At 51.7% G+C, this 15782-nt stretch overlaps 1 protein-coding gene across 2 annotated transcripts; it reads left to right on the top strand.

The window, feature by feature from the left end:
* Nucleotides 1-6547: 6547 nt before the first annotated feature.
* Ca4 (carbonic anhydrase 4) lies at nt 6548-15274 on the top strand. 2 transcript variants are annotated; one of them, XM_076869291.1, is made up of 8 exons: nt 6549-6748; nt 11315-11365; nt 12319-12471; nt 13153-13298; nt 13406-13504; nt 13714-13780; nt 13904-14067; nt 14961-15274. In XM_076869291.1, exons 1-8 carry the CDS (start codon nt 6691-6693, stop codon nt 15153-15155), a joined length of 933 nt encoding a protein of 310 aa, XP_076725406.1. In that variant the 5' UTR covers nt 6549-6690; the 3' UTR covers nt 15156-15274. The 2 variants fall into 2 exon arrangements, with proteins under 2 accessions (XP_076725407.1, XP_076725406.1); XM_076869292.1 differs by lacking the exon at nt 11315-11365 and having other exon boundaries at nt 6548-6748.
* Nucleotides 15275-15782: the final 508 nt, after the last annotated feature.

The raw sequence follows: 15782 nt of genomic DNA, 5'->3' as shown, positions 1-15782 counted from the left end.
TTGTTCAAAAATTAAGCATTTCACGACAGCAGAGCATTAAGCCAAGCAGGGGCCTTCAAAGTACAGCCTTCTGCAATTGCACAAGCCCTACACCCCATGAAGCCACCTGCCCCAACCCATCCCACAGAGGCTTCATTAAACTTTAACTACACTTCTGAGACATTGGGGTTACTTATGATGATAGAGCCAGCCCTTTCCCAGTTGCCATGAGGAAGGAGGAAGAGTAGGTTTATCAGACCCGCACATGTTCCTGTAGATAACCCTTGTCAGATGCACAGGTGATCTACTTGTATTTTCTGGGTATACCTCAGCTGCTTTCTGCAGCTCTAATAAATACTTCCATCCTGCCCCACACCTGGAGAAGGAAGTGGCTAGACCACCTTCTTCAGAGGACTTGCTACTTAATTCTCAACTGCTTCTTTCATTTAAGGAGGCTAAAGTTCTGGGTACCAGAGATGGGGTGAGCCTAAAGATTTGTTTTCCAACTCTCTAAATTCTATTTCACTGTTGTGAAATAATACCCTACTCTCACTTGGAAAGGAAAAAGTAAGGAAGGACCTACAGTTAAAACGGAGAACTTCCAAACTGTGAAACAATCCCAAACTGTTGGAAGAGCAAGAACAGCAGAGGGCGCCCTTGTGCAGATGCATTTTTTTTTTCCTAATACCCTTTCTACCCTGCAAATCTACCCAGAAACCCCCTACTCCCCACCACCACTACTACCACCACCATCACCACCACACAAAGTCCCTATGTTACATACATCAGAGGTCAAAGAGTTAGGACTCAAGGCTCAGATTCTCCACCTGGCTTTCAAGGGACCCTCACAAACTTTTTTACTTTAACTTCACCCCATTTCATGAACTTACAGTAGCTCTGATCAATGAGGAGCTGGAAAAAGGAACTTGGATCCCTCCTTTCCTTCCTTGTTTTATGGCCCTGTTCTTCCAATGGGAAGATGTTCTCTGCAGTTATTTATAATGGTAAGTACGTTGATGACACACCTGGTTATAGTGTGGAGTCACAAAATCACAGTTGAAGGCCGTGAAGTAACATGACCTCATGTTTGCACTGAAGGTTAAAAAGCAGGAGACTAAATTGTTCATGTTGTCATTGGTGTGTTTATATATAGATAAAGACTGAAAGGGAACATGGAAAAATTAAACACAAATTAAGGTGCATATTTTCTTTCTAAATTAAAATACCAAATTGTTAAATGATTGCCTCTGGAAGATAAAGTCATCGTGATTCATTTTCATCCTTGTTTCCAAATGCTCTACAATGAGAAGGTGTTATTTGAATGACTTTGGGGGAAAAAAAAAAAGTTTCAAACACACACACCAGAAAAAGCCTGTTTTCTTAATGTTGCCACAACGTTCACTGAGGAATATGCCCTCCCCCAGCCAGGGTGCCTGTGTGGTTCTTCTTTTTCTCCCCACATGATTCCCCCTCATGGCTCTTCTTAGGGGTCTCTCCGCCCCAAAGCCAGGAATGTGAATGAAACACTTGGAAAATCCAAGGAAGCTCTGATCCCAGCCTCCTGGCTGAGCTCTTATGGCTAAGAGCTGAGGAGGAAGGAACAACCATTAGGAGTGTAATTCCTACACTTTCTGTGGGGCAGGAACAGGACTTATGTCATCTCCATTGCTGGATTTTTCTGTGTGTCATACTGCTTGTTCCTATTTCAGAATGTTTGGGGGCAGAACTTTCTGCGAATTCCTCTACCAAGGAAGGCTCTACCCTGACCCAGTGACAGCCTCCAGCTTGCTCATTTTCTCCCTCTCTCTCTCTCTCTCTCCCCCCATATCTCCTCTTCCCCTCACTCACCAGAATTGTCTCCACAGACCAGAGGAACGATGGATGTAGGTGTAAAGAGGAGGGAGAGGGACTGCAGCCTCCATGGGTGGTGCCCAACCGCCCCCCCCAAAAAAAAAAGAAAAAGAAAAACTTTCTTGCTTTTTCTGGAATATGGCAGATCCAGCCTGGGGAGTGGTGGAGCCCACACTATTGATTAAGTATGGTTGAGTGTGGATTCAATGTCGACATTCAGGGATACAAAAGCTGGAATCTCCATAAACCTTTCCCTGAATCCTCTGCTAATCAGTGAAGACTCTAAAAGTGCAGAAAACAAGGACAGATGGAGGCTGGGGTTCCGTAGGAGGGAAGCAGGAGTGCGTTGGAGAGGTGAGACAGCATGGAAGGAGCAGCGGCAGGCGGAGGCAGGAGTCCAGGGTTCAGATCCCACCTCTGCTCTCTCTTTGTTGGCCCCTCAGAGCCCCAGCTTCTCTTCTGCAGCTCAGAGAAGTAACTTAGGATCCCTGTTTCCTTTGGGGGTTGAGTGTCTCTTTCGAAGGATGTTTCCTGGCCTAGAAGAACAGGGTCTTGCTGGCTGTGGTGGAGCACAACTGTAATCCCAGAAGCTGAGGCAGGAGGCGCTCAAGTTCAAGGACAGCGTGGGTAACGTAGTGAGACCCTGTCTCAAAATTTAGAAAAATAAAAAATAAAAACAAAAAGGGCAGGGGATTCAACTCGATGGTAGAGCAGCCAGGAATTTGATCCCCAGTACCCCCCGACATACACACACACACACAATCAGAGACTTGACTTCATGCCCCCTACCAAAGAAAAGATCAGTTCAACTTTCTAATCCAAAAAATCAAGTCCTGTTTGTCAGGGGCCAAATACCTCTCCAGTCTCATCTCTCACCCTACCTCCATGGCTTTTCTCATTCCAATAACCCTCTCCCCTTTTTATTTCCTCCAGGGCTGGGATAGAACCCAAGGCATCCTGTAAGTTAGGCAAGCAGTCTACTACTGAGCTACCTCCTTTAGCCTCACGTGTCTTTTTTTTTTTTTTTTTTTTTATTGTTTGGATGGACACAATACCTTTATTTTATTTGTTTATTTTTATGTGGTGCTGGAGATCGAACCCAGTGACTCATGCATGCTAGGCAAGCGCACTACCACCGAGCCACAACCCTGGCCCAGCCTCGCTTGTCTTTGAAGACTCAGTTCATGTCTCATCTCCCTTAGGAACCCTTCTCCAGTCTCCCACCCACTGATTGATTTAACTGCCCCTTCTCTGGTCTCCTGGAATATTCTGGGCATAACTCCATTAACAACTATTAATTACAACTGAAGTTTATTGTGCCTGGACCTCTACCAGGGCTTTTACCCAGTACCATTTAATTGAATTCAAAGCATACCCATGTGAAGGGGCTGTCTTTATCCCCATTTTCCTAGTCAGGACACTGGGCTTGAGGGAGGTGAAGGGTGAACACTGGGGATGAAAACCCAAGGCAGGGTGGTCCCCAAACTGTGCCAGTCTTCTTACATTGTCTGCCCACCTTCCACCCTGAACACAAGAAATGGTGCTTTTCTGTTTAGGGTTGTGTACTTGACCTTCCTTTGACCTATGAATAGAAGTGCAGGGTCTCAGCTCCTTTGCCTCTACCCCATGCCTGTCATTGTCCCAGGAGGGGCTGAGTCCAAATCTCACATTTTCAAATCTATACATTTGAAGTTCCCTTCCTTCCCTTGGGAACCCAAGAAGAGCCTGAATGTACCAGGGATCCTACTTGGTCTAGACTAGTGTCCCCTCCCACTCATACACATTCATACCCACCTAGGTTTAATCCAGGTAAGGGACCTCTTAGAGTTCATGGTCACATGTGCCAATGTGCCAAGCCCTGGGTCAACCTCCCTCAGGCTTTAACTCATTGAACCTCACAGCCAACTATGAGAAAGATAAGAGTATGGTTTCCATTTTACAGATGAGGGAAACTGAGGCCCAGAGGACATCCTAGAAAAGTGGGTGGAGCCAGCAGGGTCACTTGACTCTACAGTCCCTTTGTTCTCCACTGCCTCCCTTCTGATCTAGACAGGGCCAAACAAGGGAGAATACTAAGAGGACAAGGATTGTGATTCATCTTTCATCACCCATGAGCTGGTGGCCACACCCAGGTACCATGAAGTCAGTTGTGAAAGGCTGGGCAGGGCAGTCCCTGGCACACAGCAGGTTCCCAGTAACTGTTTATTGGCACGGGTCAGCGGGGCAGGGATTATCACCTTCATTTTATAGATGGGGAAGTTGCAATCAGAGACAAATAGGAAAGTTGCCCAAGGTTATCCCTGAGTCAGAGGAAGAGTAAAGACTTGAACTCAGAACACTGAGTTCAGAACACAGTAGACCTTGGGTTAAGTAAGAGAAAGGAGGCCACTGCAGGGCTGGGACACTGGGCAGGGCTTTCCCACTCAGATTTTTCAGGCTGACAATTTAATGGGTCCTATAAGTCATTGGGACATGTCCTCATCCATCTCTACTCAAATGACCCTAAATCAGGGAAGTTGGGCTCCAGGTAGTCCAGACACTGTGACAAGTGACTAGTTTATGGTAGTCCAAGACTGAATCTGGGGCTGGGAGATAATGCTGGGAAGGTTAAGACAGGAATGAGGAGCCTTCCACGTGTATGACTCCAATGTCAGAGATGCCAGATAGATGTATCCCCTGACTATCCACAGCCCCATTCTCAGCCTCTGCAGTGCCATCATTAAGATGCATCTGTGAGCAAGTGAATGTCCAAACCACACCCACTTACTCAGAGGGACACCCCCACAGCCTGGCCCAAAAATATACCCAGTGCCCTCCTACCCTCCTTTCCCTCAGCCCCCACCCTGCAGTGCAGTGGATTTTGAAGTGGGTCCAGAAGTTACTGATCAAAGCCCCTTAACTCCATCAAGTCTCACTCTTGTCAGGCAGTTGACATGGGTCTAGGGACCTTCTGGATTTTTTTTTTTTTTTTTTTTTTTTTTTTTTTTTTTTTATGAGGGGAGTAGTACTAGGGCTTTGTGCATGCTCGGTAAGCACTCTATCACTGAGCTATATCCCCAGCCTTTTAAATTTTTATTTTGGGACTAGGTCTCCTTAAATTGCTCAGGCTAGCCTTGAACTTGCGATCCTTCTGCCTCAGTCTCCAGAGTTGCTGGGATCACAGAGACAGGCACCACTATGTCCTATGTCCAGCATGGAATAGTCTTAATTTCCAGGGACAAGACTTCTTTTTTCAGACCTATAAACACAAATTCTTCCCCCGACAAAGAAGCTCCCTAGAAGAAGATGTGGAATCCTTCCCCTGACTGTTATGCTTCCAAGTTGGAGATTAAATTCTAAAACAGTGAAGAAATTATAAGCCTGATTTAGACACCCCCTGTAGGATCAAAGCTGCTCTGTGAGGCTGTGTGATCCTGGGCCAGAAGAGTCAGCCATGAATCTAACCAAGGAGGAAGCCCCTATGCCTTGATTGTTCTGGGGAGGTCGATCCCCCTTCAGTAATCCCTAACCCAGTTCAAAGGCTGGTAGAGACTGGGAGATTGGCAACGGATGGGGAAGTGGCTGGACCAGAGAAACAGGGCTTCCTGTTGATGGAGGGGTCCACTGGCTGATTCCCTGTCCTCCCCCTCCACTCAGTCTGAGCTTCCTAAACTTCCATGGAAGCCCTCACCACGTTGGGGTGGCTGAGGGGAGGAGGACCACATCTAAGAGAGGACACAAGAGACCACTGCCTGGATAGAGAGGACAACTCCATTTCCCCACATTTTGGGACCTCCTTCAAGGAAAGGAGGACTTTCTTTGGACTCTGGAGATCCTGGCAGAAGGAAAAACTCGGGGTGGATTCAGGCAGACCCTGGTCTCTTCTCTTCCCATCTTGTCTATTGGGTCTGGGGGACCTCAACAGGACCTAGCTCCTCCCTTCTGACACCATCGGTTTCTCCCTCATTGGAGTCTCTTTTGCATTTCACTCCTCTCTTCTGTCCCTTTATCCCCTCTCCCAGCTCTGGTCATCACATAAACTCCGGCAACAGCAGTTTAGGGACAACTTTGTTTTATATGGGAAGAAGGGTGTTTGGTCAGCTTAAAAGTTAAATTTGTGGGGGGGGGGCTGGAGTTGTGGCTCAGCTTGCCTAACATATAAACATATATAGGCACCGGGTTTGATCCTCAGCACCACATATAAATAAATAAAATACAGGTATTGTGTCTACTTACAAATATATATATTAAGTTAAATTTGCATCCTGGGAGGAAAAAGAGATGATGCACAGAGAATCAGCAACCACTGCCTGAGAGACAAGAGAACCTTCCTACTGAGTCACCGATTCAACAAACAGTTTTGCACAGCCTTTAACTCGCCCATCTCTCCGAGGTTATTTCCACCCACCCCAACCCAAGGCATTCCAAATACCCACTTTGAGACCCCTGAGCAATGGTTGGCATCAATATGATGGTAGTCGGGAATCTGGGGCACTCACCCCCGTGGATCAAGTACCTTGTGGTGTCGCTTCCCTGTTCTCAAACCTGGGGTAGGGAGAAAGCGGAGCAGAAAGGTGTTGTTTCTGAGCCAGAGGATGTGGAGTGGGTGAGGGGTCCTGGTGCACCCAGCAAAGGGTGACGGGGAGGGGCGGGGGACGGGGGAGAGCGGAAGATTTCAGATCAGAGACTGGACACCGCGAGGGGAGGGAAGGACCCGCCAGGGGGAGGAGCCGCCTCCCGACGCCTGCTGTCGGGGCTCCCTCCCGTCGCGGCTCAGCTATAAAACCCTGGGCGGCATGATCGCGACACCCCCCCGACACACACACGCGGGATCCTTGGTGCGCGACCCCGGGCTTGGCAGCTTCTTTGCTCTGGCGCATCATGTGGCTGCTGCTTGGTTTCCTGGCCCTTGCCACTGCCGGGCCCTTGGCTTACGCAGGTGAGCGCGCCTCAGGAAGCCCTCGGGTGGCCCCTTTCGCTCACCTAGCTCTGTTCTGCTTCAGACGCTCGCCGGCACCGGCTGGTGCGCTCCGGCTGCGCATCGTCCCGGGTTGCTTGTGCACGGAGCTGTGTGCACCCGGAGCGGCTAGACTGAAGCCAGATGGGGCCCTGCGCGAGCTCGTGTGCGCACACACGTGTCCGCTGGCCGGTGCCGGGGAGTGTGTGCACGCGTGTGAACTATTGCGGTGTGTGTGCGCGTGGCCCAGCGGCCCACGGCGAGGCGGGTGTATGAGTCTGTGATAAGGAAGCTTCCCGGACCCGCCTCGACGCACGCCTCCTTTTCTCACCTTAATCTTCCTTGGTCTGTCCGTGTGTGGCCGTCCATCCTGCCGCAGCTCAATGCTGGGGCTGGCACTGACCCAGGGACAGCAAGTGGGGTACATTTGGGATCCTGGCGTTCCCCTCTTCCCACCCTGGGTTCTTTGCTCCGAGGATTGTAGGCTTCCCTTTTCTCCCCAATCCCCAGTGCTGGATTTGGATCCCGGCGGGGGTCACCTGGAGACCCGAGGTCCCGGCTGAGCCGGTCTTTCCGGACAAGGTGATTTTCGTTTAAAGATTAATGGTGAGGGCAGAGCTCTTAATTATTCGTCTAGGTGGGAGGTAGCAGGAGAGGCGTGTTAATATTTGATAAGGAGCTAAAAGCGCTTTCAGTGGCTGGCACCTGCTCTGCTACCCCGTAGCCCTTCACAGGAAGACCTCATCTGCCAGTGCCCAGGCAAGTTACCCCTGGGATGTTTCTTGGGATCCACCCTGGCCAAATCTTCTATGTTCTCTGCTCTTGGAGTCATGGAGTGAGGGTCAGAGAGGGAGAGAGGGAGAGAGTGTGTGCCCTTTGCAGGAGGGACTTAGCTGGCCGAATGGGTATGGGGATGAGAGGCATCTTGCAGCAACTCCTAGGGCCCCTTCCCTGGGGAGGAGGAAAGAGGAGGCAGAATGTAAAAATAAATTCATTTGTGGAGTTGGGCATTTCAAACCCACTAAGCAATGGGGCTTCGTAGGAAAAATACCTATTTGCATTTAATTTGGGAGCATTGCAGTTGTATGGCCTTGGGTGAGTCATTTAACCTGTTTTCTACTTTGCAAAACTGGGAAAGTAATTCTGATACTAGGTGTTGTTCTAAAGTTTGGAGTAAGGTTATGGTGTGCTTGGTGAAGGACCTGGGAATGTGATAAGTGCTGCCTAGTGATGGTTACCAGGCCAACTGGTCAGAACCTATCTCAGCTGACCCCCCTTGCTCTAACTGGGCTCCCTTTTTTGGCGCAAGTGCTTTCTGAGTGGGACTCATCCCATCAGGGTCTTAAGGCCACAGAGTGACCAGGTTGCACACAGAAATTCCCAGAGATTGCTGCTCCCACAGGTGGGGAAGTAGTTAGTTCAGTGCTGAAGCACTTGCTACACATGTTCAAAGCCCTGGGTTGGCTCCCAGTTCTAAAAAAGAAAAGACCCAACAAACAAACAAAAATCCCAATCAGATATTTCTTCTCCCATTGAGAGAGAGGGCAGAGAGAATATTGGTCCCCATCAGAGCCCCAGACCCCTGGCCAGGAGGTGTTGAGACTTTGCCCAGGACATACTTGGGTTTTGCTGAGCTAGTTTCCAAGATTCCCCCTTCCCTCAGAGAGAGAGAGAGAGAGAGGGAGAGAAAGAGAGAGAGAGGGTGGGGAGAGCAAGGTCCATTAGAGCTTCTTCTGTCATTTCTAAAGAAGGGTGTTGGATAGAAGGTAAGTTAAGGTGGGGGACAGTATTTGAGTGACTAGCAGATGGACTAGGTAAGATCTGGGGCTGGGAGCCAAAACCTGAGTAGGCCCTCTTCTCCCCAGACCCTCTTGCAAGTGTCCTGAGACAGTGGGCTGGTAATTTTCTGCAAGTGTGTCCCTTTCTTTAATGAGTACAAACCTGAGCTGATCGGTGCCCTGCCACCTCTGGACTGAAAGCCAGCACCCCACCCTCACTCCGTAGACACAGACCTGACCCCTGGCCTTGGTCTCATCACCATTATGTTTTCTTGCCTTCTGCCTCCTGAAGAGGGTAGTTACAAAAGTGTTCAGCCAGGCAGGTCAAAAGTCTCTATGATTAAGAGAGTGGATCAGAGGTCACCACTACAAATCTAAGAGCAGCAGCCAGAGCCTGGGAAAGGCAAATTCTTAAGAAAAGCTAATCCTGGACCAGATGGGCCACCAGAGAGGTTGTGTGGGGCTCTACCCTTCAGAACTGGCACCCGAGAACTCTGGCTTAGGCATGGTTTCCTGAAATAACTCCTCCTGGTCATCCATCGCAGTGGAGGGGCTGGTTCTCCTCCAGAGGCTTCTTCTGCCTCCAAGACTTCTGAGGGGTGAGGATATGACAGGACGATAAGGAGGTGAATGACAGCCAGTCCTTCATCTCATAGCACAGGAACCCTGGTAGTAGCACCTTCTGTCGCAGGAGGGGGATGGGGCTCAGAAAAGTGAACTGCGTTTCTTGCAGAGATTAAGCTAAAGGAGGAGCAGGGCTAGAAGGCAGGAAAACAGACTCAGCTCCAGACTCTGCCTACCCAGGGGGTGGGGGCAGGGTGCTACTCAGTGTTGAGCAAGTGATTCCTTCCCTGGCACTCCCACCCAACCGAGAGAGAGAGAGAGAGAGAGAGAGAGAGAGAGAGAGAGAGAGAGAGAAATGTTATGCCTTCAGGAAGGGGCTTTAGGGGAGGTAGCCAAAGCTCTTGGCAGAGTTGACCCACTTGGGGGTTCTCCTGATGCAGCAGCTGGAGGTGGGGGGTTGGACAGAGGGGAAGACACTGCATTTCTAAAAAAAGGCCATGCCAGCAGGGTAGCTGGAGAACTGGTCCACAGCTGGGAAACTTGAAAACCCAAGCAGCTCTTGAGGGTTGGGTTGGGGGCAGCTTCCTGGGGCGCTCACTCTCCTGGCCTAGAAATTCCCCCACCCCCACCAGGAGCGTGGCTTCCTCCCCACTCTGTCCCCTTTCCAGGGACTCCTTCCCAGGCCTAGATCTTCCAAAAGGAGATGAGCTTGTGGGGGAGCCCAGGCAGGAAGGGAGCGGGTATGTGCTCAGAGGCTGAGCGGGGAGCAGGGCTTTTCTTAGGAATTTCCTCATCTCTGAGTTCTTTCCAATTTGCTCCATGTGTCTCCTTTCCTGTCCCTCCTTGGCTTTGGCCATCTGCTTACTGACAGAGGGGGAGGGAGGCAGGGGGAAGGGACAGACTTGTCCATGGGACTTGATTCAGAACTATACCATCCCTCATACAGTTCTCCCCACAGCCTGATGGGGTGGGTGTGTTACCCCCACTTTAGAGATGATAAAACTGAGGCTCAGAGAGATTAAGGAACTTGCTCCTAAGCCCACAAGGCTCCTGAGCAGCTCAGCCAGAACTCTGCTATTAGATGCAATGCTTTGTTCTTCCCCTGGGACGAGTGTGTTTTTCTTTTTTGGTGGGACTAAGGATTGAAGGCTAGCAGTCTACCACTGAGCTACATCTCCAGCCCTTTTTATGATTTTATTTTGAGGCAGGGTCTCAATAAGTTGCCAAGGCTGACCCTGAACTGGCGATCCTCCTGCCTCAGCCAACCTGCATCATCCCCTAATTGATAAGATTACATGCATGTGCTATGATGCCCATTTTTTAAAAAAATATATATATTTTTTAGTTGTTGATGGACCTTTGTTTTATTTATTTATGTTTATGTGGTGCTGCAAATCAAACCCAGAGCCTCACACATGCTAGGCAAGCGCTCTACCACTGAGCCACAACCTCAGCCCCCCTCACCCTTTTTCTTAAAGCTTTATTTTTAGAGCATTTTTAGGCTTACAGAAAAATTGAGCTGAAGGCGTAGAGGGGTTCCCACGGGCCCCCTCTGTCCTTCACATAGTTTCCCTGATTATTCACGGCTTGCATCCATATGATCAATGTGTGGGGCAGCATTTCTTCATACTTACTGGAGTTTTCCATTTTCAGACAATGGTGTGAGGGTTTAACCAAGAATCTCTCTGAACAATACTAGGGGGCATTCCAGGCAGGGCTTACCCAACCTCCTCCCTCCCCTCCATCAGCCCTGGGATGGCAACTAGCAGCTCCCATTCTCCTCCTCCCCTCTCACCTAAACTTCCTCCCAGGTTCAGGGAGGGAATGAGGGAGGGAGAGGCTGATGACCCTTGGGTGGAGAGGGCTGAGGTAAGCTCCAGGGATGGAGCTGACAGTCACAGGGGGGCCCCTGAGGATGGGGCCCTAGGCAAGATGACCCGGATGAGCAGTCCTTGGGTAGGTAGGGAACATTCCTGGGTTTTCTTATCTTCTCCTTTCCCTGGGCTCTCACGCCGCCCGGCAGGGAACATTCCATCCCACCCCAAGGGAATGCTTCAACCCCAGGGACATTGCCCGCCTCTGATCCTCCTGTGTACACACGGAGTTGTGTGCATGTCATTCACATGCCCTGGTACAGAGGTCTGTGCTCACAGCTACTCTGACCCAAACACGCACAGGCCTCATGCTCTTCCTCTCTCTGCCCCAGAGTCACATTGGTGCTACGATGTTCAAGTCAACTGCTCTGCCAGCTGCCTTGGTGAGTACAACCAGTCTTTAGGACAGGCCCTGCTGCATGGTAGAGTCCATTCAAATCAAAATGGAAGTACCTCCCCTGGGGGTTACTTCCTCCAGGGAGGTGAGGAGGATGAAGAGTGACCATAGGCCCCTGTCAGACATCGTTCCTTCTCAAATACACCACACTTACATAGAGTGCTTTTGCTGGTACCTCCTGTCACTTTGAGGGTGAGTTCCCTGGGAACTCATTTTTTATTTTGAGACAGAGTCTCCTTAAGGTCACCCAAGCTGGCCTTGAACTTGTGATCCTCCTGCCTCAGCCTCCTGAGTCACTAAGGCACGTTCCATGGTGCCTGGCATTTGGCACTTTTTATTCAAATCCTGACCAGTTTCCCGCGGGTTTGCCATCTTCCTGCCCTGCTGTGTTGAGTGACTGCCAGTGCCACCCCACTTCTTCCCCTGCAAATCTGGGGGTTGATGTCACCAGGGTGTGGGGAGCCAGGCTCCCCTGGGGGTTACTTCCTCCCTCTCACTCCTCAGATCATGCTGTGTCATGTTTGAGGTTCCTTTCACGGTGGCTCTTTCAGGAAGCCCCGCTGCACGGCTTCCTAAGACTTCACACTTCTAATGCTGCCAGGAAGCAGGTTACCATCAAAGTTCCCACTTTAGAGTTGAGAACACCAGAGCTCAGAGAGGGATATGCCCAGCGTTGGGAGGTTACCCCTACCACAGCCACCAGCAGGCAAGCCTGTTCCCACCCTGCACCAAGCCCCTGGAACTGGCCTCCCTGACTTTGCCTCTGTGTGACTGAGGAGGAGGAAGACAGTGGGGTGGGGTGGGCTGAGTGCTGAGTGGAGCACCCCCACTGCAGTGCCCTCCCCATCCCAAGACGTCCCCGCCTGTGGGCTGATGGTGGCGCCTGAACTCAGTGGTGTGAAGGTGGCCCTGACTCTCCGCCCCCTCCCCCCTGCTCAGGGCCCAACCAGTGGGGTGGAGACTGCCAGAAGAATCACCAGTCCCCTGTCAACATTGTCACCAGGAAGGCCGTGAACTACAACCTGGGACGCTTCTCTTTTTCTGGCTATGATAAAAAGCAAAAGTGGACAGTGGAAAATAATGGGCACACAGGTGCGTCTCAGGGGGGCCTGGATGGAGGTGAGAGGACGGGGACAGGCATAGGTTTCTGTCGCAGGGACCCCCGAGGCCCTGAGGGCTGGGAGGGAAGGGGTGCTCCAGGCCCAGGTCCCCTTTGCTGAGGAGGGGAGGGGCCATCAGAGAGGACTTTCCCAGAGGAGGGACACTGTCGCTGTTTTCAGTCATTTCATCAGACCAGTCTGGGGTGGGGGAGGGACCGTTCCAGGAAGAAGGGACGACCTTTGCAAAGGCATGGAGGCGTGAAGCAAGGTGTTCAGGGAACTGCGAGCAGTAGTTCTGTGTGCATGGAGGACCGAGAATAAAACTAGGAGGGGCGGAGCACGGCCAGGCCAGGTCACCCAGGGCTGAGGAGGTTGGACATTACCCTGACCAGGCCAGGGCATCACAGAGGGGGTTGAGGCAGAGGAGAGACGGGGGCAGAGTTGCATTTTGGGGCAGTGGGGTATGTGCAGGTTAGGGGGAGGGAGGCAGGGAGGCCAGCTAGGCATTCCCCGTGGGGTCTGGGGCTGCATCCCCCGATCCAGGCCCAGAACTGGAGCTCAGGAAGTGGGGGAGGTAGGAGAAGGTCCTGTCTGTGTGGAGTTGTCATGGGGGGGCTGGGAGAGGCTGAAAGGAGGCTGGTACAGGGACTCCGCCCCTTCCTGTGTCCCCCAGTGATGGTGTCGCTGGGAAATGAGTCCAGGATTTCTGGAGGAGGCCTGGCTGCGCCGTACCGGGCCACGCAGTTTCACCTGCACTGGTCTAAGGAGCTAGACAGGGGCTCGGAGCACAGCCTGGACGGGGAGCGCTTTGCCATGGAGGTGAGGTCTTTTCCCAATGGGTGCCTCAGCTGGGCTCTGGGTGTGTAACCACGGAGGGCAAGGGGGTGTTCTAGCCCCCTCACAGGTCCTCTCTCACCCTTTCCCAGATGCACATAGTACATGAGAAAGAGAAGGGGACAAGGAGCAATGAGAAGGATGGCCAGACTCCTAAAGACCAGATTGCCGTGCTGGCCTTCCTGGTGCAGGTAGGACTCCCATGCCCAGCGCCCAGCGAGCCGGGCGTGAGGAGCGGCTGCTTAGAGGCCTGGGGGAGGCAGGCCGATGCCCCCCAAGCCCGAGAGGCACTCAGAGCCTCAGTCCTGGAAGCTGCCTCTCCTCCCCCAGATCAGAATGAGCTGGCAGTCACTAGTGGCTCCCCAGGTCCCCTGCCAAGCCCTCTTCCCTTCTATTCCAGGAGGGGGACAAAACAAACAAGGGTTTCCAGCCCCTGGTGGAGGCTCTGTCCCATATCCCCAAACCTGGTGAGTCTGGATGGGGAAGGAGGGCAGGTGAGAGGGAGCTTCTCCCCACACCGGAAGGGCGGGGGGGGGGGGCAGCTGGCTGTCAGGGTGAGGTGTATAAGGGTCTCTGACCCCCAACCCCAGAGATGAGCACCACGATGAGGGAGAGCAGCCTGCTGGACCTGCTGCCCGAAGAGGAGAAGCTGAGGCGCTACTTCCGCTACCTGGGCTCGCTCACCACGCCAAGCTGCGCTGAGACTGTGGTCTGGACTGTGTTTGAGGAGCCCATCCAGCTCCACAGGGACCAGGTACACAGTACCAGGGCAAGGTGCAGCCTCCCACTGCCCAGCTCCTCAGAAATCATGCCTTGGTTTGTCCCCAGAGGTCCCCTGAGGTGGGGATGCCCAGGGAACGGAAGTCCATTAATCCAATCTTTGGACACTCCATGGAGCAGACAGATGAGGAAGATCCGACCTGTTTCTTTCCCGCACTGAGGGTTGAGTGGAGGCTGTGAAAGGGGGTGATCACAAAAGGTTCCCAAAGTCAGTGGCAGTCAACCCGGCTCATGTCCTAGGGAGAGGTGTCAGCTTGGGGGAGGGCCTGGGGCTGGCGGGTAGTTGCTCAGTGGCAGGAGGAAACAGTTCATTCATTCAGAAAATGGTATCTGAGCCTCCCTAGTCCACTAGCCTCTGGGGAGGCAGCAGTAAGCCCCAAGGACCCAAATTGCTGCTCTGTGGTACTTTTGTTCCACCACATTGATTCTTCAGGTGTGTTCCCTGGACTAGAGACATCATCACCAGTAGCAATCTGCCAGAAATGCCAGTTCTCAGGCCTTAATCCAGATTGGCTAAATCAGAGATTGTGCGGGGTGAGGCCCATCTGGAGCCCAACAAGCCCCTAGTGGATGTTAATAGATGTCAAGAATGAGAATCCCTGTGCTGCAGTAAACAGTGACGGTGGTAGCAGTGATGGCAAATCCTAGCCCTTCAAAATTGTGAGTTAAAATAATGGAAATTTAGCCCCCTCTCAATGCTAGGTAATTTACGTCCCTTGTTTCTTTCATCTTTATGACAAGACAAGCTGGAGAGTTAATGATTCTGAGCACCTTTTTCCTAGTGAGGGCTTAGAGAGGTGAGGCGACTGGCCTGAGGTCACACAGCAGGGAGTATGGCTCCACCTGAGCCCTGCCTTCCTTCCACAGATCCTGGCATTCTCCCAGAACTTGTACTACAACAAGGAGCAGACGCTGAAGATGAGTGAGAATGTCAGGCCCACGCAGCGCCTGGGAGATCGACAGGTGTTCAGGTCTCAGGCTCCAGGACAGCTGTTGGCCTTGCCCCTGCCCACCCTGTTGGTTCCCACACTGACCTGCCTGATGGTTGGCTTCCTCCGGTAACAACTCGGTTCTGGACTTACGACCCCTAACCTCAACCTTTAGAGGACCTGACTCCGTTCCTTATGCTTCCCAGACTGGACTTTGAAGATGATTTAAAATATGGATATTTTTTGGAGAAACCTTTCTGAAGTTTGTTTGTTAGCTCCATCCAACAACATATCCCCACCTGTTTCTAGGCAAGAGACTTCAGGCCTAGAGATTTCTTCCCCACAGGTACTACCCATTACCCCCATCCCCTGCCTCTGTGAATTCCCTGTCTACATCCCGCCCACTTCTACTCTGGCCTCAGAGAGTAGAAGGCACCATGGAGCACAAACACACTGAATGCTGGTGGAGTTTCAGCCCCATCTGTCCATCATACAGTTGGAGGATCGGAGATCCAGAAAGGAGAGGACAGATGGGGGCCACCTATCAGGGCCAGGCCAGAACGGACTGAGGCACCTGGCCAGGTGGTATAGTGTAGGGTAGGGTGGGTCACAGGGAATTATTTGTTTGCTCAAATATTTCTTGAGCATCTATTCTGTGCACTGGGGCTATGGTAGGGAATAAAACAGAGGAAAATACCTGCCCTCCAGAAGTTCACAGTCCAGTGGAGGAGAGACTATAAATAAAACAGACACGTTGCCT

Source organism: Callospermophilus lateralis, chromosome 11 (genome assembly GCF_048772815.1).
Source record: "Callospermophilus lateralis isolate mCalLat2 chromosome 11, mCalLat2.hap1, whole genome shotgun sequence".
Taxonomy (NCBI): Eukaryota; Metazoa; Chordata; class Mammalia; order Rodentia; family Sciuridae; genus Callospermophilus; species Callospermophilus lateralis.
Note: the sequence above shows the minus strand (reverse complement) of the source record. Positions and strands in the feature narration are given on the sequence as shown.